General features: G+C 44.1%; 1 protein-coding gene across 5 annotated transcripts in view; it reads left to right on the forward strand.

Annotated features, from left to right (window-relative positions):
* Positions 1–27,238, forward strand: part of KIAA1549L (KIAA1549 like) — a 674,355-nt gene that overhangs the window by 431,196 nt on the left and 215,921 nt on the right. For all 5 annotated transcript variants that reach the window (XM_086955871.1, XM_086955872.1, XM_086955873.1 and 2 more), the window contains 2 exons: positions 19,652–19,815; positions 23,306–23,472. In XM_086955871.1, coding sequence (XP_086811997.1) covers positions 19,652–19,815; positions 23,306–23,472 — 331 coding nt within the window. The remainder of the gene's footprint in view (positions 1–19,651; positions 19,816–23,305; positions 23,473–27,238) is intronic.

The raw sequence follows: 27,238 nt of genomic DNA on the forward strand, positions 1-27,238 counted from the left end.
ACAGCCACCTAATGCCTTTTGTGAATACTGAAAGTCGTAAAATTAGGATTTTGTCTCAGTTTAGTTGTAGTAAAGTTAGGAATCCTAACTTTACTACTACTAAATGCCTTTTGTGGATACCGAAAGTCGCAAAGTTAGGATTTTGTCTCAGATTACTTTTGTGAATTAGGCCCTTAGAGATGAGGGAAACCTCTGCGTTTCTGACAGCAGAGCTGATTGCTTTACCCAAACCACGGTTGTAACTACCATCGCACCACCAGGTCACAGTGGAGGTCATCTCCCTATTTATGACTGGGTGATTTTTCTTTCCTTCCTGGGACAGCCATGCAGTGTATAGTGATACCAGGAATAAAATGTTCATATGTCTCTGATGTGCGGGCTGAAAATGCCCTGTACATAAAAGGATATTTGCCTTTTGTTTAGCAGCAACAAACCTGCATATTTTGAGTGGGCTCTGTTGCTGTAAAGCAGCAAAAGAGGATGCTGAACAGCAATCTTCGACATGGAAAGCTGACATTCGAAGGCAATGAAAGTGCACCTGCCTCATCAGAGGATGCAGTTTCATTTCTGAGATCACACTAGGTAGGCAGGGATCTCTAAATCTGGTAGGTGGTTTTACACCAGGGAGGCGTAGGCCAAGCCTTTGCTGACCGCTGGCAGGAAGGCCAGCCACCATACTGTAAATAGACCTCCTAATCTTTCAATTGAGGTAACTGCATCATACAGAACGAGCTGCTGTTTGCATGTGTTTCATGTAAGCAGATTATGTGTGTGTCAGACACTCAAATTGCACAAGTATGTGTGCAAACAGGTGTGGGGGGGGGGGTTGAAAATCAGGTCAGCATTCAGTAGTGACTTTGCTGCCATTCACAAAACTTCAGATACTCATTTATTACACTCATCTGTGAACAAGACTTCTGTGCAAAACAAGTATGTGCAAGTGGCGCCGCTGGTGCAGTGAAGGTCACCAATCTGTCCAGGGCTTGCGTACAGGACAAAAGATAATAAATGAATAATGAAAATGTGTAAGCAGACAGAAGTGTCTACAAAAATGGCAGTGAATACAATGGCAACATCTTGGGTAATGAACAACTGTGCTGTTGGTGAATACAGTGCAGCCACTTATACAAACATCTAGCTATATAATGTATGCATGGGTTTGGAGTCCATGTCTGTGAATACCAAACAACTGTAAAATATGCAAAGAGGCATTAACAACATACTCCGTATTTGATGGCTATTCCTGTGATTCGGGTTAATGGGCATTAAGACGCTCTTTTTCTGTTTCAATCATGTTATGTTATGTTAAGTTAATAAAATGTATTGAGCGCACGAATAACCAGAGGTGTCTTGGCGTTGAGACCGTAGTAAGCCCATAGCAGGAGTAGCCTAATTCTGAAATAACCCTGGGGCATATTATCAAGAACGGCAATAAAATTATCGCCACTTTAGTGGCAGGAAACTGCCGCTAAAACAGTGATAATGGGCTTGATAACATGTCCTTTTGAATTCCCATAGCAGCCCAGGTTCTGGTGTTAACCTGGGCTGCTATGGGAATTCACATGGGCATATTATCAAGCCCAATATCGCCATTTTAGCAGCAGTTTCCTGCCGCTAAAGGGGCGATACTTTTATCGCAGTTCTTGATAATATGCCCCATGTTTTTAGACCCTTTCTAAAAGAGGTAAGTGAGCTAGCACCTCTGATATCAATTGGAAGCGTATTCCATAATTTCGCTGTACCATAGGAAATGCTTTCGCCTCCCCAGGTGGGGGTCCGGATCCTCAGAACCATCAGAATTCTGGCGTCATTGGAGCATAACTGACTGGCAGGATGGTACCAGGACAGGAGATCTTTAAGAAACACTGGTCCAGTGTTATTCAGGTCCTTATATGCTAAGCATAGCGATTTGAACTTGATACAATGTGCCACTGGAAGCCAAAGGAGTCTCCGAATTTCCGTATCTACTGTCTCATACTTAGGGATATTAATCAGGAGTCTTGCTGCTGCATTTTGTACCATCAGTCGTTTTTTAGGTCTCGCGACCTATCAATGCGCGCAAGCACATTGAGCGGAGCGAGAATTCAAGTGCTCAAAATCCTCGTCAAACCAAGGGCTTCTTGCTGCGGTTTTCTTTAAGTTCACATGAATCACGTGACTAAACAAGCACGCGCATCAGCCTCCCTCCCTCCTAATTGCATTTTTTAATGGCCGCACAGCACATCAAAGGGCTTTGCCCAGCGTGCGCTCTGCGGCTTCTCCTCCCCTAATTAATCATGGCTGGCCGGCCGTACTTTCAGTTTCCCGGCCGCTCTTTTATCTCTCCCCCATTTGCTGTGTGTATCGAATGCTTGATTGTTGTATTAGACTGCCACCTACTGACGGAATCAGGTGAAAAGATGATTTTACCTTTATATCACCTCCACACCCTTTTGGTCCTATATGAACGGACCCATCCTCTGAGAGCACTTAAATAGTTAATGTACGAGGTATTTGATCCATGGTGCCAACAAACAATGCATCCACTTCCTGGCGGCGTGCGGTTCACGCGTCACTGCCCTAGCGCTCCACCTCAACCGTGACGGAGACACGCCACTTCTTCACGCGCTCATATCAGCCAAATGGCCAAATGAAGCAGTAAGCGCGAAGGAGAAGCTCACCCCTCTTCCAACGCATACACGCCCAGGGACGCTGCAGACCAAAAGACCATTCAAATACTCAGTGTTTGAAACGGAGCGAATTGCATACGCAGATGCTGGTGGAAAGGTATTTCTTCAAAATAAAGGGCCTCAACCCCAAAGACGTTTCTGTGAGTAGGCGTCACTTACTCCTAACTACTTACTTACTCAGTGATTTTCACGGGTAAGCCAAAGTTACTGTTGGAAGAAAGTTTTGTGCCACAACCTACATGTTGATAACAAAAAATAGTTATTTTCAGAGAAGAGGGCGCATATTAATGTTCAGATTCAAGCACCAGTACTACTAGCAAGCCGGTGATAAAAAGAGAAGACCCCGCCACTTTACCACCCAAGTCCAATGAATGCATCAGTACAATCCGACTGTATAAACGCTGCATTAGCAGCGCCTTCCAGAAAACGGCCATGATACCATCTCGCTTTGAGTACCGTATAATTACTTTGTAATTACCATTTAATACTTGCAATTACTTTGTAATACCGTGGCTGCGGCTTGTGCGTCCAAGGTTACCATCTCTTCTTTACACCACCTTTCACGTGCGCTAAAGCAGGACAGACTAGAAGTAAAGCTGTTCACTGTATACACAACACTCTGTAATATTGCAGCTCGGTGACACTTGATGGCAGCAATTATTTTTTTTTTTTACAAAGCTTTATTCGACATTTGTCATAAAAGCATTCACCTAACCCTAATACAATAAATACTACACATAAAATACTTTCTAAAATACATATTAAACATAGATTGTCGAATAAATACATAGTAAAAATACAAAGCATCATCACAATTCATATAAAAGGTAAGTTTTTAAAAAATATAATGGATCATGTGGCAAAAGTGCAAAATTAGTAATGTACATAATTTCATTGGGATGTAATTGCCATTAATGAACGGGTACGAATTATCCATGCCCAGGCCAAAAATTTTGCTACACCAACCACAAACACAGTGGAACAATCGGATTCAAGTATCCTAAGGGCTACAGATTGGCTGCGAGTTCCCATATTTAGGCACACTGGTTTTAGCCATTTGCGTCTAGGGGACGAGTACAGAGGACAACAGAACAAAAGATGGGAAATGTGCTCAGTTTGTTCATTGCAATGGTGACAGTGTTCGTCCCATGCCGGGGACCAATGCTTCTTGAAGGCATTAACCGGAAGTGTACCTATGCGAAATTGAAAATAGAGTTTTCTGTCATATGGTCGTTCAATAACGTCCCAAAAGGATTCGCATGAAGGGTACATTTTTATATCCAAGAAGCGAGATGTTAAACTTGGACTTGATCCATCACAAGACATTGAGAGATACACCATTTCCCAATATAGTTCTTTCAGCTTTGCTTTCGTGGGGAAGCTGGTCACATCTTTAGTATCCCATAGATATTCCAATTTCAATTTTACAAGGAGTCCCCGGAGCTCCTTTAGCCATGGGATACTATGGAAACGATCGAACTTGATGACGTCCATCAAGGCCGCCGCATAGTGGCTTAATTCTGGAGTCACCATGATCCGTCTCCAATATAGGAGAGGCCGCAATCTCGCTATGTCCTCTATACTTTTTCTTCCAAGGTCCAATTTTAGTGGAATTGTGGGTGTGCTTTGTGGGACCATCACAAGCCCTCGCAGAAACTTGTTTTCTGCACGGCCCAGTTCTCTCAGGTTAGAAAACCCCCATAATTCAGATCCATATAAACAAGCCCCCAGTACTTTCATGGTGTAAATTTCCAATGCACAGTTTACCGGCTTAGTTAGCGAGGTTCGATGTTTTAGAGCAATTGCACCTGCTAACTGCCTAAACTTTAGTAAAGTTGTATTGATATGTGATTTCCAACTCATGTTTTCCTGAAGGATGATGCCTAGGTAAGAGAAAGAGTCCACCCTTTCTAGTGGAGTACCTTTATTGTTATTGTTATTGTTATTTTTGATTTGTAGCGCGCTCAATCACCTACAGGCCTCTAAGCGCTCGGGAATCGATGGTAAACAACAACTTTGACAGTACAGAGGGCATCCACTGGCCTACGTGGCTCACAGGGCTCTCCTGAACAACAGCGTTTTCAGCCCCTTTCTGAAACGTAGGAGGTTTCCTTCCTTTCGTAGTGGCTCAGGTAGTGTGTTCCATAAATGCGGAACCAGCACCAAAAAGGCTCTACCGCCCTTGGTGGCAAGTTTGTACCGAGGGCAGACTAATAGCTGAGAGTCTGAGGACCTAAGAGCTCTCTTTGGGCTATACATTGCCAGGCGATCTTTGATGTAAGCAGGTGCCATGCCATAGATGGCTTTATGGGCGATGCACAGATTTTTAAATTCCACTCGCTCCTTAATAGGGAGCCAGTGGAGGCTTTGTAGCAGGGGGGATGCTTTAGTGTGTCTTGGCTGTCTGAAGATAAGACGAGCGGCATCATTCATCACCACCTGTAGCCTATTTATCAAGGTTTTTGGTAGGCCAAGGTAGAGGGCATTTCCATAATCTATGCGTGAAATCACAGTAGCTGCGACGATGGAACGTAGCATAGATTGGGAAATGATAGGCACTAATTTCCGTAGCTGTCGGATGATATTAGTACAGCTGCCCACCACTGAAGAGATTTGGCTGACCATAGAGAGGTCACAATCCAGTTTGATCCCCAGGCTCTTCACGTTCAAACTGGGTTTTGGGGCTGGACCTAACTCTGCGGGCCAGTAGAGGTCACACCATGGTGAGGTGGTAGATGAAATAACCAAGACCTCAGTCTTGTCTGGATTGATTTTTAGGAGGTTTCCTGTCATCCACTGGACCGTGTGTCTTAAAATATTCTGAGTGTGGAGTTGGGCGGTGTTTGTATTGTCAACACTCAGCAGCAGCTGCGTGTCGTCTGCGTAGTTATATACTGTGCAGCCCATACTCGCCAGGGAGGCAATCAGAGGCTGCAGATATAGGTTAAACAGCAGTGGGGATAGGGCCGAGCCCTGAGGTACCCCACATTCTATTTCTCCCACTGCGGATATTTCTTCTCCGAGTTGTATTCTTTGTGTCCTTCCTGACAGGAAGGACTGCAACCACTCGAAAGCCCCGCCTTTGATGCCAAAGTCACTCAGCCTTTCCAGTAGCAGCGCATGACTGACGGTATCGAACGCCGCTGAAAGGTCTAATAAAATCAGGGCGCTCGGTTTTTTACCGTCAGCTAAGCCTCCCAATTCATCCAGCACCGAGAGCATCACCAACTCGGTGCTGTGGTGTGCTCGGAACCCTGCTTGTCGTTCGTGAAGCAGGGAGTGGGACTCCAAGTACATGGACAAAGATTTTAATACATGTTGCTCCAGTACTTTAGAGAGGAATGGTAGCTGAGAGATCGGCCTATAGTTTTTTAGTATTGCGGGGTCTGCACCAGGTTTTTTCAACAGCGGTCTTACCCGCGCTTCCTTAAGTGCTGCTGGTAGTTGTCCTAATTCCAGGGATCTATTTAGGAGATTGATGACTTGCTCCTCCAATAGTGAACGGGCGGCCTGAAAAACTTTAGGTGGACAAGGGTCCGCTGGAGATCCAGATTTGATTCTGGCCATCAACTGCTGCAGGCTCAAGATGTCAATCTCTGGAAACAGTGTGATGGCACAGTCAGTTTGATTTTGGGGGATTATAGGTGTAGCCATTCCATTAAGCGGCCCATTTTTTATGTCCTGGATGATGGTTCTTACTTTCTCCAAGAAATAATCCTGAAAGCAATTGCAGTTTATGGGAGACTGAACGCTGTCTGGTTTTTTGGTCAACTCCGACAGGATCTTACACCTTTAAAGGTGGACTGCTGGTTAAGGCACATGAATTTTGTTTTGGTGGTATTCAGTTCAAGGCCCCTACCATCACAAAACACACCAAAGGCATCAACCACTTTTTGGAGACCACTAGGGGTGCGAGAAAGTAATAGCGTGTCGTCCGCGAACATAAGGACGGGGACACGGGAGCCTGCAATTACTGGGGCGTCGCTAGCAATCTTCTGTAAATGTTCGACAATGCCATTTATATAGATTGAGAAGAGAGTCGGCGCTAGGACACACCCTTGTCTCACCCCACGTTCTATCGGGAAGGGATCAGTTACTTCTCCTTGCTTGCCCCATCTGATCCTTGCAAAATTATTTTCGTGGAGACGAACAAGGAGTGTAAGCAATTCCTGGCTTAAGCCTGCATCCGCCAAGGTCTGCCAGAGTTTTTCTCTGGGGACCAGATCGAAAGCGGCTTTTAGGTCCACAAAGACTGCATACAATGTCCCCTTCTTTAGTGTAACGTTTCTCCAGTAGATGGTTAGGAAGTGGAGAACTTGATCAACGCTACTAGTTGAAGGGCGAACCCCTGCTTGGTAAGATGACAGAATATTGTTTTCATCAATCCATTGTTGCAGTTTATTTTGGACTAATCGGCCCATTAGTTTTTGGGCTGTATCAATCAAACTAATGGGTCTGTAATTTTTAGCCAGAGATCTATCACCCTTTTTGAATATGGGAATAATTTCAGCTCCCTTCCATGAGGCAGGTACTTTCCCTCCCATTGCCACCGCATTGGCCAGCATTGTGAAATAGCTACACCAGGAATTCCGATCCGATAGAAATATATCAGCCGGAATTCCATCCATACCTGGAGCTTTGCCCCCTGCTACACAATCCAATACAATGCTTACGTCCTTTTCAACAAATATTGGAGATTTGTAATAAGCATGTGGAGGGGGACAATCCTGAGTAAAGGCTGGATTTCGGGCATATTGTGGTTGGAAAAATTCTACCCAATTGTTTTTCGGAACATGGTTCAACGGTTGGGCAGCTATGCCCCCCTTTTCCCATTTTACTGTGGCCCAGAAACGTTTGGAGTCCTTGGAAGCACATACCTCCTTGAGTTCGCGCCAGCAATCCTCATCCCAGCGCTTCTTTGCCAGTTTTTGAGTCTGCCTGTACTGGTTTCTCGCCAGCCTAACTGTTAGTGCATTTCCAGTTCTCATCGCCATGCTAAGATTTTGTCGTGCTATCCTGCAACTCTTGTCGTACCATCCTTGGCTCTCTTGAACCTTTTTCTTTTTATTAGAAATGAAATGAATGAATGAAATGAAATGAAAAGAGATTTATAAAGCGCATGGCTGCCCTTGAGCGTCCCAGCGCTAAAACAAAACACAGGACCACCACCCAAATACAACTGAAGAGAAAGCCTAAAGGGGGAAGAGATAAGTTTTCAATGCCTTGCGGAAACGCACTAGATTGGATTCTTTCCGCAGGGCCATCGGCAGAGCATTCCATAATTGGCCTGCATTAATAGAGAACCGGCGACCGCCGGACCTCACCTTTTTGGCTCTGGGTATCACCACAAAATTACCATCATCCGAGCGAAGGGCTCGCGTAGGTTTGTAAGGGCGCACCAGGTCTCTAAGGATTGGAGGGCCTGATCCTTGCAAAGCTTTAAACACGATGCAGAGGGATTTGAATTTTATGCGAGCTCGGATTGGAAGCCAATGCAAGGCCTTGAGAGCAGGCTTAGCTGATGATCTTTTGGCAGTACCAGTGAGCATTCGTGCAGCCGCATTCTGAGCTCTTTGGAGCACATTCAGAGTGGATTCTGGTGAGCCAAGGAATAAGGCATTGCTATAATCAAGCCTTGACATGACTAATCCTTGCACCAGTAGTTTCCGGGAGTTTTCAGGGAGTAGCGGGAGGATCTTCCGTACTGACCTAAGCAGTCCATAGCAAGTCCCTGCCACTCGTTTAGCTTGAGTGGTCATTGACAGTTCAGGTTCTAGCCAGACCCCTAGACTTTTTATTGCTTCTTTGGGAACTGGGGGGTCACCTAGACTATCCGGCCACATGGATTTGGGAAGTGTTGTACACAGATTGCCAAGAAGCATCAGCTCCGTTTTCGTCCCATTTAGTTTGAGCCGGGAATCCGACATCCATGACATGATGTTAACTAAACATGATGCAAACTTTTCCCCCTGGCTTTCCGAGAGGGACAGCGAGACGATCAATTGAGTGTCGTCTGCGTAGGTTGCGATTTTCACCCCGAAGGGTGAAACCACCGCCTCCAGTGGGGCCATGTAGATGTTAAAAAGCGTAGGGCTCAATGAAGAGCCCTGCGGTACTCCACACTGAAGGGGGGTAGGCAGAGATCGAAGATTGCCTTCGCAGACCTGATAAGTCCGGCCACTCAAGTACGATGCGAGCCATTTGAGGGCCGACCCTCTCACTCCAATCTTCCCCAAACGGTTGATCAGGATATTATGATCAACCGTATCAAATGCAGCGCTTAGATCCAGGAGGACCACCGCAGCGGATCCTCCCGAATCCAAGATGCATCTGCCTTCCTCCACCATTGAGATCAAGGCCGAGTCGGTTCCCTGGCCAGGCCGAAAGCCCGTCTGAGTACGACCCAGTAGATCATTAGATTCCAGGAAGTGCGAAAGCTGGCGATTGGCAAACTTCTCGGCGATCTTATTCAGCCCGGGCAGAAGCGAGATAGGACGGTAATTCGCCAAATCAGCCGGGTCAAGGCCTGGCTTTTTCAGAAGGGCTTGACAATGGCTTGCTTCCAACTAGGTGGAACAATGCCATGGGTGAATGAGGCATTCAGCAGGTCGATTGCTGGGCCTGCAATGATGTTCGTGAATTGCTTGAGGATCCGGATGGGCATGGGGTCCGACGGGGAGCCGCTCTTCAGGGCTGAAAGCTCCTCACAAAAAGCCTCCTTTGAGATGGGGGGGAAGCTATCAAACACCTTTTCATCCAATGCGGCCTCAGGAGCTGCTTTGTCTACCCTACCGGTACTCAGAGGAAGGCTGGCTAAGATGTTCTGTATTTTGACATCAAAAAACTGGGCCAGTTGATTGCATTTATCAGAATTTACTTCATGAGTTATCGGGGGAGTGGGGACAGTGAGAAGCTCTTTAAGGATCTGATAGGTTTCTCTAGAAGAGTTACCTGCCATTCTGATTCTTTCCTCAAAATGGGCGGCTTTGGTCAAATTGCGAGCCACCTTGTATGCTCTCATGGCTTCACGATAGTTGTCTTTTTTGGTGGTCGCCCAGTTCTTCCGCCATTCTCGCTCCAGCTTTTTACATTTCTTTCTCATACATCCCAGTTCAGGGGTGTACCAGGAGGACTTGGGGCCGCTCCTTTTATTTGAGATGGCTTTGAGAGGTAGTTCCATATCTAATGCTTGGCGGAGCCAGTCATGGAATGCAACATCGGCTACCAGAGGATCGCATCCAGATGGAGGGACTGATTGTTCAAGAATAAGGGAGAGATTCTCAGTTGATAGTCGTGACCAAATTCTCTTATAGGTACGGGGTGCCCTAGGACCGGGAGGAGGAGGAGGCTCCCTCGTAAAGTTCAATTCAAACGGCACCAGGAAGTGGCATTAGGAACTACCGTTTTAACAAAGAAACCTTGGATTTTGGTGAATAGTTTCTCATGGGCCTCCATCATGTAGTATATAAAGTCAGACCTCCCACAATGCGACTTAATCTTAGTTACTTCATCCACCACTAATTCTTTAAGAATCTCTAATTTAGAAACATCTTCTAGGAGCATGCTCCACTTCAGGTGGCGAAGGTTATTTGAACTCACAAGATCTTGGTTCATCATTTCAATTTTGCTTAGGTCTTCAGAGGCTTCTTGGTAGGGACGGAGTGCCAGACATAAAGGATTATAGTCACTTTCTATTTTGTCTTTCACTTCCATATCTACCAGTTTATTCCAAGCCCTTACATCCAGTAGTATGTAATCTATTCTGCTGACTGCTCGGCCATTATCAAATGTGTTTTTCCCCATTAAATCAGAGGATGCCCGTCCATTGACTGCTCTAAGCCCTCTTGAGAGACAAAAACTCTTTAATTGGATTGCTACGGTGCTCCATTTTCTAATGGCTGGTACCTCTAAGTGAGGAATTCTCCACTTGGCATCCTCCTCTTCGGCCAGGATCCTATCCTCTTCACCCAAGGGTTCAAAGGTGGTGTTAAAATCCCCGCCTACTAGTACATGGGGTAGAAGTGGTAGCATTTCAATATGGTGCTCTAGAGTTGTTATGGTCTCTGATGTTTTACCCCCACCAACTCCCCTGGAGTAAACATTAAACAGGGCAAGTTGTTGGCCATTATGCCAACTAATATCAAGAGCTAGGATGTCATTAGAAGGTATAAACCTTTGCTTGATTGTGCAATTCAATGTCTGGTGTATCCAAATTAGCAGGCCCCCAGAGGGGCGACCTACTCGATTTCTTACAGCTGGGATATAGAAATTCAGATACCCTTGCCGAAAAGATGGGGTGAGCGACCAAGTTTCTTGCGGCATAATAACATCATAATGGTCAATAAAATCGACCCATTCTGGAATGTTTAGCTTATTTATAATGCCGGCTATGTTCCAAGATACAAGTGATAATGGTAGCGTATCCGGTTGATGATATAACCGGTCATTTTCGGGTGCGTTTGCTATTTCTTCAGATTCTAGGCTTGGTATTAGACCTTCCCTCAATGTTGGGAACTTCTCAAACACCTCTGGTGCTCTAATCTGTCCCTCTGAGACTATGTTTAGTTCTTCTGGAACAGGAGTATAGGATTCCTTAGGGGCCAAAGACAGATTTCCTGGTAAAAGCTCGTGTGGGATGGCTGCCCTATCATACCCAAGGAGCGGCTGGCTTTTAGGGGGGGCAGGGAAAGAGCCCACGAGTCAGTCGCACTCATTTAGGTCGGATAGTGCAGAATAGTGGTTTTCCAAGTTTAACCCCCACTCGCATAATGGGCCATTCCTGGCCCTTCTGTTTCCCACAACTGTCCACTTTGTTCTCAATATGCTTGGCTTTGCTACTAGGCCTCTTCTACTGTAGAAGAAGTCCAGTGTCAGTGGTATAATTTCTGCTGTTTTATGCTGTGGTGGAAAGATGTTCTGCAAGACATCCGGTAATACTTCTGGGCCTTTGAAATTTAAAACCACACAATCCCCTTGGAATTTCTTTGTTTTGGTCCCTATCCACTTGACCCTTCTTGCTGTAAGAAGATCGTCTGATAACTTTTCTTTGCCCCAAGGAGATATATGCATATTATTACTCAGCCACTGCAGAGCCTTATTTCGTAAAGAATCTGGAGACTCAATCTGCCCTGTTTTCAGTGGTGGTGTATTAGCAAGCAATAGAATCAAGGGAGAAGCTTCAACAATTAATTCAACTGGGCTGGTTTCTGCATTGTGATTGACAGGGGTGGTGTTACCTGCTGTTTGCACTGAATCTAAAATTGGAGCGTTGTTAGGGATATCACCTGGTCTGGAGCTAACTTGCTGTGTTTGGGCAAGTGTGACTTCTAGGCCATCATTCGAATTCCCCCCAAGCGTTTTCCCTGCAGCCTGTATATCATCAAGTTTATTTATTATTAGGTTTGGTATTACCCCCACCCCCTCGTTAGTTTTCTTCAGGAGGGTCTCTAATTTGTTGACTTTATTGGCTAGCTGGTCTATTTTGGATATAAGGGGTTTCATTAGCCCTGATAGTTTGGACTCCAGTATACCCATAAGCTTGTTTGAAAACATGTCCTCCCAAGCTATACTTTCATTCTGTTCCTCCCTTATCCCTTCTTCCGCCCTTCTGTTTGTTCTTCTAGGTGGGGTTGTGGGTTTATTCTTACTAGAGCGCAGTCCACCTCTTTTAGGCGGAGCCTTCGTGATCCCTCTTTTAGCTCTTGGTGCGGGGACAGGGGTAGGAGGGGAAATGCTCTCAGAGTCTAACTCTACAATTGTATCAGAATTATTTAACTCTTCTGCAATTAATAAATCGGCAATAGGATCGGGTTGTTGGACAATGGATGCCGTAGACACATTTGTTGTAGAGTAATCATTAGAGTCCTCGATAAGGTCGGTGATGTTAGTATCATCGCCCGCAGAATGGAATACCCCTAGTGGGTCAATTTGGGCACAAGGTGGAGAGTCTATAAGGCCCAAAGAGGACCTCCGATCATTATTAATTTTGGCCACCACCTGGACCAAATAATTGTCCATTGTGTTGGCCGGGGTGACAGGTGTTTTTTGTCTCGACATAGCAGTCGGTCAATAATCTGAGCAACAGAGCCCTAGATAGATGTACAACAAGAATAGACCGATTATGCGATGTCCGCAGGGGATATAGGAATGTATCACCTTACCGTGTGTAAACTTGAGAGTTTAGGGCAAAGAGAGGTGGCCCAGTCCAGTCTATCACAGTCTAGAACGGGCTAAAACGGGCCCGCCCTTGGCCCGGGCTTCGCCCGGCGTCCCGCGAGGCGGGGTGATGCGCTATTTCAGCGCCTCCAGGCGCGCAGGTGACGCGGCGTGCGCCGCTTAGGCTTCTGGGTAATGTAGTCCAGACCCACTCGACCACGCTCCTCTCAGCCACCACTATGCTCCCAGTTGGTAATGGAGTCGGGCAGCGGGAGGCGGGAGGGCAGGCTACAGCAAGCGAAGATCCAGCAGGAAAAACGAGGCGTCAGGACAGCGAGGACGTTGGTTCAGCACAGGTTCCCCCCCTCGACCGGGGTGATGCGCTATTTCAGCGCCTCCAGGCGCGCAGGTGACGCGGCGTGCGCCGCTTAGGCTTCTGGGTAATGTAGTCCAGACCCACTCGACCACGCTCCTCTCAGCCACCACTATGCTCCCAGTTGGTAATGGAGTCGGGCAGCGGGAGGCGGGAGGGCAGGCTACAGCAAGCGAAGATCCAGCAGGAAAAACGAGGCGTCAGGACAGCGAGGACGTTGGTTCAGCACAGGTTCCCCCCCTCGACCGGGGTGATGCGCTATTTCAGCGCCTCCAGGCGCGCAGGTGATGCGGCGTGCGCCGCTTAGGCTTCTGGGTAATGTAGTCCAGACCCACTCGACCACGCTCCTCTCAGCCACCACTATGCTCCCAGTTGGTAATGGAGTCGGGCAGCGGGAGGCGGGAGGGCAGGCTACAGCAAGCGAAGATCCAGCAGGAAAAACGAGGCGTCAGGACAGCGAGGACGTTGGTTCAGCACAGGTTCCCCCCCTCGACCGGGGTGATGCGCTATTTCAGCGCCTCCAGGCGCGCAGGTGACGCGGCGTGCGCCGCTTAGGCTTCTGGGTAATGTAGTCCAGACCCACTCGACCACGCTCCTCTCAGCCACCACTATGCTCCCAGTTGGTAATGGAGTCGGGCAGCGGGAGGCGGGAGGGCAGGCTACAGCAAGCGAAGATCCAGCAGGAAAAACGAGGCGTCAGGACAGCGAGGACGTTGGTTCAGCACAGGTTCCCCCCCTCGACCGGGGTGATGCGCTATTTCAGCGCCTCCAGGCGCGCAGGTGACGCGGCGTGCGCCGCTTAGGCTTCTGGGTAATGTAGTCCAGACCCACTCGACCACGCTCCTCTCAGCCACCACTATGCTCCCAGTTGGTAATGGAGTCGGGCAGCGGGAGGCGGGAGGGCAGGCTACAGCAAGCGAAGATCCAGCAGGAAAAACGAGGCGTCGGGACAGCGAGGACATTGGTTCAGCACAGGTTATGCATAAATACACACTTTCGATGGACAGTTATCACATTCATAGTGGGGCTAATAGGATGTTCTCATACGAAATATATTATTTCTGTACAGTATCTGCCTGATTCACAAAAAAAGATGAATCTACAAATCGTACACTTTTGCGTACAGTTTGAATAACTTAACGTGTTGATGATTTTGTCAAATTTATTTAAAAAATTCGGAAACAGAGTTCCATAGGATGCCTCCTTCACCTGGAGTAATTTCCTCATCTCAGAAGTTTGCATGGGAAGCTGTGGCAGTCATAGGCAGGTTCCCAGGAGCCATCTTGGAATAATTCTGTAAATTCCATTTACTCCTAGGCGTTTCATATATCTACATATTGTACATTTGCACACAAGTTAATCAGAGGGCAAAGTTAGTAGAATCTACTGGAACAGCGTTCCCATGTTGTAATTCATTGAAATCCGCTCCTGTACTACTCTGAATACAAAATATAAGTCAGGCCTTTTTCATGTTGCATTACAAATACTATAGGTGTCACATTTGCAAAAGTTATAACTATTGGCATTGTAAATGACAAAGCGATTAATTTAGCTATTTTCAAAACCAACACATAAATAAAAAAAATTGTCATTTACAAGACCAATAGCTCAAACTTTCCTACTGCGAGACCTATTGGCAACGCCAGTGCTTGTTTTATATTGTTTCTGCATATTCAGGTAGAGTCCTTTGCAATAGTCTAACTTTGACAGCACCTATGCAGTAACTACCGTCCTCCTGTAGTCGATAGGGATATAAGGCAGAATCTTCTTCAGTTTCTTAATCAAATGATGGGAAGCCGACACAATAGCATTGGCCTGCTGAGATAAGGTTAGTTTGTTATCAATCAGTACCCCGATATTTTTTGCCTTTTATACTGGTTTTGGCAGTTCACCTATCTCAGCTGGCCACCAAAGACCATCCCATCTGGGTTGTAGGTTCCCAAAGATCACTACTTCGGTTTTCTCTGAGTTAAGTTTGAGACAGTGCTTGCCCATCCATCTGTTCATTTCCACCATACAGTTTTGAAACTGCAGTGTTGGAGAGGCTTGATCTTTGTATGCTGCAACCACAATCTGGGTGTCGTCTGCATATGTAGTAAGACTGAAGCCGAAATGATGGATCAAAGGGGCCAGTTCTGATACATAGATGTTAAAAAGGGATGGTTTAAGTGATGAGCCCTGTGGGACTCCACATGGAAGGACATAAGGGGTTGATTTAAACTGATCCAGGGTCACTGTTTGTCTTCTTTCCTTCAGAAAGGAGGATAGCAGGGCCAGTGCCATACCCTTAACCCCTAATGTTTCCAGACCTAATTGCAGTAAGTTATGGTCAACAGTGTCGAAAACTGCTGACAAATCGAGGAGCACCCCCTCTGTCCATCATAGTCCTGATCTCCTCAGTGGCCTTGATCAATGCAGTTTCCGAACTGTGTTCAGGTCAAAAGCTGGATTGGGAGGAATCGAGTAAATAATTTTCTTGGATACATTGAGCTGTTTGTTTGTTCATGATTTTCTCCATTATCTTGTCTTGGAGTGGCAGCCTGGCTATTGGGCGATAATTGGTTTTGTTAGATGCATCCACATTGTTTTTTTTTTTTCAATAGAAGTATTGACGCATCCTTCCATAGAGCCGGAAAGATACCAGACGTGAACATGCTGTTCAATATTTCCGTGAGGAAAGGACTCACCTCCTTTGCTATATCTTTCAGTAATATGGGGGGACAAGGATCTAAGGGGGATCCAGATTTAATTCCACTGATGTGTTTTTTCACTAATTCAGTAGATATCTGTGAAAAGTTATGAAAAATCTTCCTTTAGGATCTAAACTCAGGAGCACCTCTGTAGGTACATATGTGAGGGTGTCTTCAAAGGAGTCATAGATGTCTTTAACTTTTTTCTAAAGGCATCAGCAATGTCGTTAAAGAAGCGATTATTGTTCTTAGTGGATTTTTTCTTAGTTAGGGAAGGGAGCTACTCTACTACCCCAAACAGTTCTTTGGACGAGTTCTTGGCTCTCTCAATCTACCTGGTAAACAGGGCCCTTTTTTCTGTAATCAGCATGTTTTATATTGAACCAAATGCCGATTTATAGTTGCTTTTGTCTGCTTTATCATATTTTGCTCTCCAGCGTCTTTCGAGTATGCAGCATTTTTGTTTTTCCTGTTGCAGGGCCTCTGTAAACCAGGGGGCCGATGGTAAGTAGCGATTGCCTGAATTTTTACAGGTGGGTTCCGTAGACCTAAAGGCTGTGTTTAGCCATTCCGTGTATTTGCTGACTACCAGGTATGTGTGTATATTTAAAAGTGGTCGCACCATGTCCAATTGGGACTGAAGTATAGCCTTATCAAATTTGTTCAAAGGATGTATGACGTTACCACGCATACTTTAACAACGGATACAATTACAACGCAATTTTTAGAACGCAGGATCCTTTACAACAAATGCCTTTACAACGCATGACATTACATCGCAGATGCTATTACAACGCATGCCATTACAACGTAAGTATAGGTGAGTATATATATATTTTTTAAATGTAATTAATAAATATTTATTTAATTTTATTTATTAAATTATTAATTTTTTTAATGTATTTGTAAATATATATATATATATATTTTTAAAATAGTGTAGGTGTTTTAAAATAATATTCTAACTCCAGGGGGGAGTAATAGTAAGGTAAGTGCAGGATAATGTAGGGGTTTAAATTACTATTCTAACTCCAGGGGGGTGTAATAGTAGGGTAAGTGCTGGATAGTGTAGGGGTAAAAATTACTTTATTTTTTATTTTTAAAGATTTTTTTAATAAATATTAAAATTACTTAAATTAATTTATTTAAATTTTTTTTTAAACTGAACCCTTAAAATACCCCTGTACCCCAAAACCCAAACCTATCCCTAAACCCTAAAGCTACCCCTTTACCCCATAACCCAAACCTAGCCCTGAACCCTAAAAATACCCCTGTTCCCCATAACCCAAACCTAGCCCTGAACCATAAAAATAACCCTGTTCCCCAAAACCCAAACCTACCCCTGAATCCTAAAATACCCCTGTACTCCATAACCCAAACCTAGCCCTGAACCCTAAAAATACCCCTGTACCCCAAAACCCATACCTATCCCTAAGCCCTAAAACTACCCCTGTACCCCATAACCCAAAACTAAATCTGAACCCTTAAAATACCCAAACACCCCAAAACATATACCTCAGTACCCCAAAACATATACTCCTATACTCATACTTACTTTTTAAAATTACTTAAATTAATTTATTTAATTTATTTTTAATATTTATTACATTAATTAATATTTTTTTTAAATTAAATAAATGTTTAAAAAAAAGATAAACTTACCCATACATACGTTGTAATGGCATGCGTTGTAATAGCATCTGCGATGTAATGTCATGCGTTGTAAAGGCATTCGTTGTAAAGGATCCTGCGTTGTAGTGGTTGCGTTGTAAAAGTAATGGTTGTTTCCCTTGTTCAAGGCATTACAAGTGATTTGATGGGCTTTTGCTGCCACTCCTTTGTGGACTTTTGGGATCGTAGAATCAAATAGGATTATAGAAAAATCTCACCACGTAAGAGAGTAGATTTCTTTTACTGTCAGGTACAATACAGGTGTAAAAATGCCATGAAGTGTGTGTCCTGCCTCATGTGTAGGATTGTGCATCGTCTAAGACAATCCTAGAGTCCCCTGAGTCTCTAGAAGAGAAACAGTGTATTTATCCCCCATATCCTCTACGTATAAGTTAAAGTCGCCCAGGATAGTGAACTCGTTTGTGGAGAAATGGGTTCCATGAGAGCATCTAAGTTATCAATGAATCTACCTCAAGCTCCTGGAGGACGATAGAGAAGTACGCCCCTGAAGGTTTTTTTGTGCCTTTGTAGGAGTTTAACAAAGCTGTTCTGATATTGTGTGAGCTGCACTAAGAACTTCAAGATAGTCACCCTATAATCAAGGGCAAATGCCAAAAACATGAGTGATAATAATGGCAAGTAGCGAAGATGCTAACTTGGCTCTACCTAACCAAAACAAGCGGCTTAACCTCTGAAGAGAAAAAATTATGTACATTTCCACAGGTGCAAGAAATTAGAGCGAATGATTTTGTTGTAATCTACTTGATAGTATAATGCATCATCCCCATTGTTGTTCTCTGCCTTGCTGCTCAGCCAATGGTGAGGTCATTAGAATGCTGGAGTGTTTGTGCTTGAAGAAGTTTCAGTTGGAGTGTATGGGCTGAGCAGCTAGGAGGCTGCTCCTGGTGGGGCATTACTTGGAACTTACCATCTTCCTGTAACTTGTAACTGAAGATTCAACTTTCAGAATACCATATTCCTGTAACCTGTAACTGAAGATACAACTTTCAGAATACATCTATAACCTTTTTCTACATGACCTGACTACATGGCATACTTTGTTTGAACACATTTTGTACCTTTATTTCTGCTTGTTCATAGGGAAGACGGCCAACAGATTTAGCTTCAGTTTCATCACGTAAAATGCTTGTACCATTGAATAATGGAAGAAACAGATTTTGAAACCATTCAAATTTTTATAGAATTTTTATAGGTGTGTGCAAAGTTGCAAAGTTACATACCTGGCAACTTAAAATATTTTGTAAACTGGTGTTTTTTTTTTTAATGGGGCAACAATGGGAAAAGGGATCATGACTTGGATGCAGTATTAACATTTGTGCTTCCTGTGCCCCTCATTTTCTGGTTGCTGGATGTACTGGGGAGGGACATTTGGCTGCAGGGAAAGGCGATGACACATCTGCCTCTAGGCATCTCTCATCTTTCCCCGCTGCCACTCAGTACTAGAAATGCCCTGAGGGATAACATGGAAACACAGCAGTTCCTGACGTGTTGGGTGGGTCAGGTAAGGTTAAATGATACCTTTATGCAAAGTCAGAAAACTTTGTGAAATGTGAAGTTCCCTGACTTTGCCAGTTTGTGGGTGTGATATTTCACTTAGCTAGCCAACTTCTGATTTAATTCATCTATTGCTTATACTCAATTTTGTGTTTGCAATAAGTTTAGAAAATATATATATATATATATATATATATATATATATATATATATATATATATCTTAAGTCTTGAATTGGTGTTGCTGAAAAAATGCTAACTTTTTTGCATATTTATGCTGCTGACTTTATAAAAAAAAGTTAAAATTGATTTTGCCTCAAACTAAATTCCAACTTCACAATTCAAAAGTGGAGAAAAATATTTTTGATCCCCTTCTTATCATGTGAACAAGGCGAAAGCAATGAAAGTGGGCTTACTCTAACTTTATCGTGATATAACATTTAGTTTAAAGAAAGTCCTGAATGCTCCATTCGCAAAAAAAAGAAAAGAATTTGCTCCGCTTTATGTAGATGCTCAAGAATGTTCTGCCCTGTGTACACGCATGAATGTGTCAGTAAACCACTTTTGTACTTTCTGTAGCTGCTGAAAATAACCCACCAAGCAACATGTGGATCATTGCGGCAGTGTTGGCGCCCATAGCGGTTGTCACAGTGATAATTATAATTATCGCAGCTGTGCTTTGCAGGAAGAGCAAAAATGACTTTAAAGGTGATTCAATGGCCAACATGCCTCCGCGGCCAAAGGTAAGTGTGGGGTGCCCAGAATGGAGCATCACCAATGTCCCTCTGTACCTTTAAGGGAATGGAATCTCATCTCAGGTTTCTGATCATGTGACTTGGTCATGTTCCTCCCGGAGAATCTCTTGGTTGTCAGTTAATGCTGGGTGTCTGTGCATGAAGCTGGAATAAACCTACCTTCTTCCCCATCATATCTCTAAAGCCTTCATCTGCGCAGGGTACCAGTGCCACAGCTGCGTAGGAGGCCCTTGTTCTGTCGTAGTGATGGATCGGTTTGCTCCCACTGTTCCAGTTCAAATAAATACCTCGTTCTAGTACCCGTGGTATCTTGATGCAGTGGTCCAACCATGAATACACAAATACAGCAAGATTTGTGTTTTCTCAAGTGTGCATTGCTGCATCATTCGGAGTTCAACGGCTCAGAATGGGGGACGTCACGGTAACACCGCAGGCTTCCCCTCTTCTGTGCTGTGAAACTCTGTATGTTGCGTTTTTCCATAGATTCCATACATTTTGCCAGGTTAGCTAGGAAGTTCTAATTGTACTTACTACTTATAAATCAGATTCCAGCACAATTACTGAAGCAGACCTTAAGTGCCACCAAGACCTCGATGGCTAATGCCAGTGCGTGAAAAACAGTGGCCAACGCATATTCACGTAATTGCTTTTGGCAGTGCACACAAAATGCCCATATCTGAAATCACTAAATTACAAGAAGATTTTAAATTACTCGTAGTTAAAGGATCGCATTTCCCTATGAAACGCTCATCAAATAGTATTTGCACAATTCACACTAAGTGGAGCGAGAACCCGCGGGGGTCGTCACCTGCTGCACTCTTCTGCAAGTAAGGAAGGTTTTTTTAGGTAGCGACCAATTTGTCAATCTAGCATGACCCATCGCCTTCACTTATTCATGCTACAATTAGTTGCCGCTGGGCCTGTTGCTTTTTAAAGCAACAGCGCTTCAAATTCCAGGCTAGGCCAGGCAGTGCGAGAATCACTGTATCTTTTTTTTTTATCTCAAAATATTCTTGCGCGTGAATGCATCTCGTAATCAGGTGCGCGTTTATTCCGATCAGCTGGTTCTGCCAGTGAGAAGGTGGATGTATTGAAAATATAGGGCAATTTAAGTTTGATTCTTAAAAGGAACATGATACTATCAGCTCTGCAGAGGAAATATTTAAAAAGTGATACTTTGCCACCGACCCATGGAGCAGTCAGGCCTTATGTATTCATCTAAGGCTGAACTGCTGAGATGTTTTTGTCCTCAAGTGCCCCTCGGGGGTGGGGGGGTATGCTAGCGTTGTGCAGTGGAAGATGGTGAGAGAAGTAGGGGTTACAGATGATGGACCGCTCGGTCCTGCCTCAAGAGGAGACAGGGAGTTGCATTTAGATTCCCTTGAATTCTTGGGCGAAGCTTGGCCAGAAAGTTGGGGGGGGGGGGGGGGGAGGGTGTCGAGGGGGGGAAGGGATGCTTCTGTTGCAGCGCAACTCCGGAAATAATTTCTAGAACTCCATTACCTTACCCATCAGTGGGGCCATAGCACTGTGGTTCATTCATGAACACTTTCTCTCTACTTCATAGATCGGTATGAATCAAAGGAGAGCTGCTGTATTATAGCGGAGTGTTTAAGTCAAACTTACTCTTTATAATATATACATCTGCAGTTTTATTTCATTTTAATTTCATATCAATAAGAAAATGTATTTAAACACACCACCATTGTTGGCGGCAGATCTGCTAGTAAAAAATTAGGCTAAGGATGAACCAGACCAGCTTAATTCTTCATTTAACTAATTTTTATTTAAAGAATATTCTCCTAGCATAATCAGTTTTATTCACTTTAAATTCATTTATTGCAATTAGTTATAAGGAGAGATAAAGAATTTCAACTTGCACATTTATATTTCATTTAATTTTAAGTTCAAAGAAAATGAATGCAGTATTTGACATTTACAAGACATAAGTATTAGCAACAGACAAAATAGTTCCCAAATTCTTTCTCCCTAGTCCCTCGTGCTATTTTCCCTCATCTAAAGACTCCGTACTCATTCAAACAAAGTGTAAAGTTGAAAAGTTTAAGTTCTTACGCTCCAAGGAAATTCAGCATTCCGGCAGCATGTCAGGATACACAGATAGAAATCGAAAAGCGAGCTTTTTTCTAAACTTCGTACCTACTCTTTTATACCCTTTTCCCCTAGCTAAACTATCTAAAATCAGTAACATATGGGGTCTCCGACGATTCTGATTGGTTGGTTCAGGGGGTGGATGAGCATAACCTCATCATCTAATTACTTGACTTCCGCAGAGTCAGCTAAATGAATTTGACCATTGTCTTTAGGTGACCAGTTCCATTGTGTCCTTTAAATTGTAATTTTAAGCTTTATTCCAAGGGTTTACAATACGGATGTCCATTTTTATTGGCAGTCAGTCAGGGTTTCAGAGCACATCGTCCTTGACCTATTCCGTTCAGAAAAGTCAGCTCATATGCGTCTGCAGCTCCACTCAGCAAGCGCATCTCAGAGTCATGAAAAATCGTCCATCTTGAACTAGGCTTCACAGGCCACAACGGGAACTATTATAGAAACAAACACAATTGAACGTTAATTATTGAATTATAGCCCTTCTGTTTACCTCCCCCTTACTAAGGTATCCCTGTTAGTTATTACCTAGCAAATAAAGACACATTTATGCATAGTTTGCTCACCTGTCTTCATGTTTTTGACACAAATAGACAAACAGTAAGCACAATTTATGCTACTTTGGTTAACTTATAGCTTTGCGTTATTTTCAGACGTCACATTATCACTCAGTTAGTCGATTATGGTTGCAACACAAGCAATTTAGTATCCCACGTGTATTTTGTGTGTGCATTCTATTCTTTGTTGGTTAGTTTTTTCCAAACCACACAATTAGTTCATGTTACTGTTATGAGAAAGTAACTTCGCGAGGGTATACAAAAGTTTGCCTTTTACCTCGCTCCATCACTTCTACTTTCCCATCAATTGCGCTGGTTAAAATGCATTATGTGAGAAGCAGTCCAGCAGGGGGGATTAAGGAGTAGTAGGACAGCAAAGATCTGGGGATTGAGAGGTTAACTTAAAAAACTTTATTTTGTAAAATAACCATTTTTAAGACTTTTAAAATAGAGAGGAGTGTGTGAGTTTTTCTCTTCATATGTACGTTAAAAATCCCAAGTGAAATCTGCCAAACATTTCACCATACCCAACTTAAAGCACCTGCCCCCAACTATTAACTACAGAATACATTTATTACGGGGGTGTAACATCCTAAACAACACCCCCCCACCTCGAACCTACTCCCCAGCCTACATTTCTCCTAGCAATAGAGTATTCAAAGGTTGCGTCTTGGAAATATGTCTGGAACACCCACTCCAATCACACAGCCGCATAGAAACAATGACATGTGGCCTCTTATGATGGATGTTTTTCAGCACAGCCTGTTCTCACTACACAAACTTGTTTTGCCCAACAGCCAGTGCAAGGCTTTGACTTCGCCAAGAAGCACCTAGGGCAGCAAGGAGCTGAAGACGAGGTTCTTCCGGTCACCCAGGAAACAGTTGTGCCTCCCCTTACTATTTCCCAGGATGCCCATGAAGGAAGCACGGGCAAAACCGCCAATTCCACCGGAACACGGAAGAGGTATGACCACCATGCACATATTGCCTTATTTATGTTTGACTGTACTTCTGAAACTGTTACAAAGAGCTCAACACTAAAGATGTATATCTGTGCTCTCCATCATTTACACAATTGTGCATTTAATTGCTACGAGTGACCACATAGTTAAGGCTAAAACACAGCTTCTTTCAACTTGTTCCACAACAAATGCAAAATTACATAATTCACTGCATAGTTCAGAAATATCAGTATCTAATTACAAAAAAAGACCGTCTTTCACTTAAAAACGTCGCTTACCTTAAAGATCAATTTTTCTCCACGCTGATGCCCATAATAATACAATCAGGCAGAGGACGCCAGGGAGAAGATACTGACAAAAACATTACTGTAGGGGTGTTGGAAGCATTTCAAACTACAACCGTAGTTAACTTCAACATAAGTCTTTAGGTCAAAGTTTAGAGGTAATTTGTGGTAACTAGGCAGCCACAGCCAAATCTGGTGTCGAGTAGGGTCAACATTAGGCTGCTTTAGTCTGACCAGGTCTCACATTTGGTCAACCTTTTGATGCTCAGGTTCGACTCAATTGTTCCATTGAATGTTAAATGGATCTTATTGAGATTTAACTGGTCAAGTTATCAGCCACTGTTCAGTCTATAAAAGACACAATATATTGCAAGTTTATAGGTAGCGCCGAAGTCAAATAATGTAACTTTTCCTTAAAGTAGCCGTAGAAAGTAGAGACTGTGCTGAGTCAGCATGCTGATGAGGGAACGGTTCTTCATCAAGCAGCAAGAATTACTCAGTTGAATTTACATTTTTTTCATTAGTTTTACCTGATGAGATATCTGCAGCTCTAGTACGTGAAGAAGTTTCCCCTGAGACTGATCGCATATGGGTTATTCCCTCCTGGACTTCTTTCCTTTGAAACTCATTAAGACTCACAGTGCCAAGGCCCGTGGAAGAGGAGTAAAAGATTTACAACACAGATAGTAGTCCACTTGAAATCAATTGATGGGGAAAATTGGGGATGGGTGGGAACCTTAGTGGTGTGTAGGGGGCAGACACAATACAATTTCCTTGTGTATATAAGAACTTCTGTGTGTTGACTAATGCATGGTTTGTAACCAAGAAAAGTCACTCTTTTTTAGATAAACTCAAAACCTCGTGTTGAAATAGAAAAAAGTTTTTCTTTAATTAACCCTCACCCACCAGGGTTGCCCCTTGGTGGCATGCTTCATCGTAGGGCTCTTCCCTATTCTTCTAAGGTTTTGAGATTATCTAAAAGAGAGTGAATGTTTTTGGTTACAGAACATACGTTTGGAGAACAAGAATTCATCGTTTTCCCTCTCCCTCCCCCTTTTGATTTTTTTCTGCTGTCTAAAGCAGTCATGGGTTCATCTGCTGTATAATAAGTAAAATTATTGAATAAATGTAGGTTGGGTGGGGTGAAACACCTGCACCACTTTCTTTTGCACTAAAGGCAAAGTCTGTGGTGTGAGGGTGTCAGGTGGACTTTCTACCCCCCCCCCCCCACCCTGAGAGGCATATTTGGGGAAATCTCCCCAATTGAGACTGAACTCCAACCTGCCCCCGGGGAGGGCAGAAATACACTATTGCCCATTCTAGGGGTGGGGGTATGGGAATGCTAGGGTAGGTTTCACTCTTCTTTTGTTTGTTTTGACTCCTTTTTGAAATGCCTCGTGTTTAGTGAGCAATCTGTCACCCTGGGGGTGGGGATATTGGGGGTTAATACCCTTATCCACCTCCCTGGGGGAGTCTACAGGCCACAGGATGGGGAGAGCATGGGCCCATGCCGATGGGGGTCGCTTCCCCCTCCGCCACATAAATACTGCATAAATGTAGTCTCAGGTGTCTAGCGGGTTTTCTGCCACCATGGCGGTGTGGGTGGGTGAACTGTGGCAATTGCTCCAACTTTTGGGGTGGGGGATTTTTTCCCCTGGTGTCTAGAGGGCTTTCTGCCCATTTTGGGTGTGGGGGGGGGGAGAAGGGTAATCACCTCATCCGTCCTCTGAGGGCAGAAAGTCTGCCACCATACTTTTCAGGGATGGGGCATGGCCATGCCCCCACCCCTTTATTTATTTTTATATTGGAGCCTGCTCTCCAGTGGGCTTTCTGACCCCCAAAGGGGCAAACAGACTGTATATCCTGGTGTTGGGGTGGGGTCATGGCCATGCCTTTGGTGGGCAGCCACCACCCCTATATTTAAAAGCATGCATTCTATTGTGTCTAGTGGACTTTCTATGCCTAGGGGTAGATTGGGGGTAATTATCCACGTCTGCCCTCCTGGGGGGGGGGCATCAAGATAGTCACAATATTTCTTTAGGGGTGGGGGCATGATCCTGCCCAAAGTGAGCAGACCCCACCCCTATAGCTTTTTTCTATTGACCCTGGCCTCCAGTGGGCTTTCTGCCCCCATGCAGATTAGGGGCAATTAACCCCATCTACCCTTCAAGGGGGCACAAAGACTGTCTGTCCACTTTGTTGGGGTAGGTGCATGATAAGGTCCATGGTGGGTAGCCCCCACCCCTATAATTGTAGAAGAAAAGACATTCCCTATTGTCTCTTGGGCTTTCTACCCACCCTGGATGGGGGGAAGATTGGAGGCAATCATTGGGCCACCATGGGGGAAAGAAAGACTGTCACCATATTTTTTTAGTGAGGAAGCCCCCACCCCATATTAAATTTTGTATTTACCCTGATGTCTAGTGGACTTTCTGTCCTCCGGCTGAGCAGATCGAGAGTAACTTCCCTCATCTGTGGTGGCCACTGGTCGACAACCAAACTTAAGGGGTCAAAAAGGAAGTTCTAGCCTGACAAAAGGTTTATTTTTTATTAAAGGTCATGGCACTTCTTTCCTCCATGCACTCTGTAATTAGCAATCTCCCCTTCCACGGCATCAGTCTGTCTTCATCACACCCTGTTAATGTCAGTGTCCCACTGCACCAATCCGTAGGCCTCATCTAGATCTTCGCTAGTCATTGAGGCAATCCCTGCACTGTCATGCAGGTAGAAATAGTGAGACACCTTTTGATGTGAAAGGGATAGTATTTTTAGTGTTGTTGCCTATAATTTGGGGGACGGTTATATAACAGTAGGGTATACCCAGTACACAGCTGGACCTGGGCCAGTAATAGTACATACAACAAGTGGTCCAACTGACCGATAAGCTTCTCAAGGAAAAACAAAAACTGTTGAAAAACCCAACAAATATTCAATTGAACCATGGCCAGGATATCTTGGCTATGCAAAAAGTTTATGTTATAAATTAATCAAGTATTTACAACATCACCTGTTGCTCCAAAGAGGAAAAGGTAAATAACCTGCTCCAGGTAGTGCTCGTGCAGAGCACAGGGAAAGTAAAAATAATTACAATATTTACAAAGATGAGAATGACCTGTCTAACAATGTATTAAAGGACTGACTAAACAACCCAAGTAGTGAGATGCAATGAATGAATATTCAGTTCTCCGCTTCTGGACTGAATAGATAAGTACAGCTCAGAGTACAATTAAAGTTGACGTTTCGACCCCTGAGATTAGAGGAAGGCAACTCATTCTTACAGCAGAGTCTTCCTGAGGACAGTTGAAGGAGCAACCTCAGCATAACACTGCCAGGTCGACAGTGGAAAAGTAGTAGATTGGGTTGAGTCGCTCCAAGTGCAGAAAATTAAATGCACTGTGCATACAGAGTGGAACGGTTCGGAGGTTTTGCAGAAATTGGCAAAAGATAGAAAGCCTTGGATACAGTAAGGCACTGAGGGATGAGT

The sequence above is a fragment of the Lissotriton vulgaris genome, chromosome 2_1, assembly GCF_964263255.1.
Source record: "Lissotriton vulgaris chromosome 2_1, aLisVul1.2, whole genome shotgun sequence".
NCBI lineage: Eukaryota > Metazoa > Chordata > Amphibia > Caudata > Salamandridae > Lissotriton > Lissotriton vulgaris.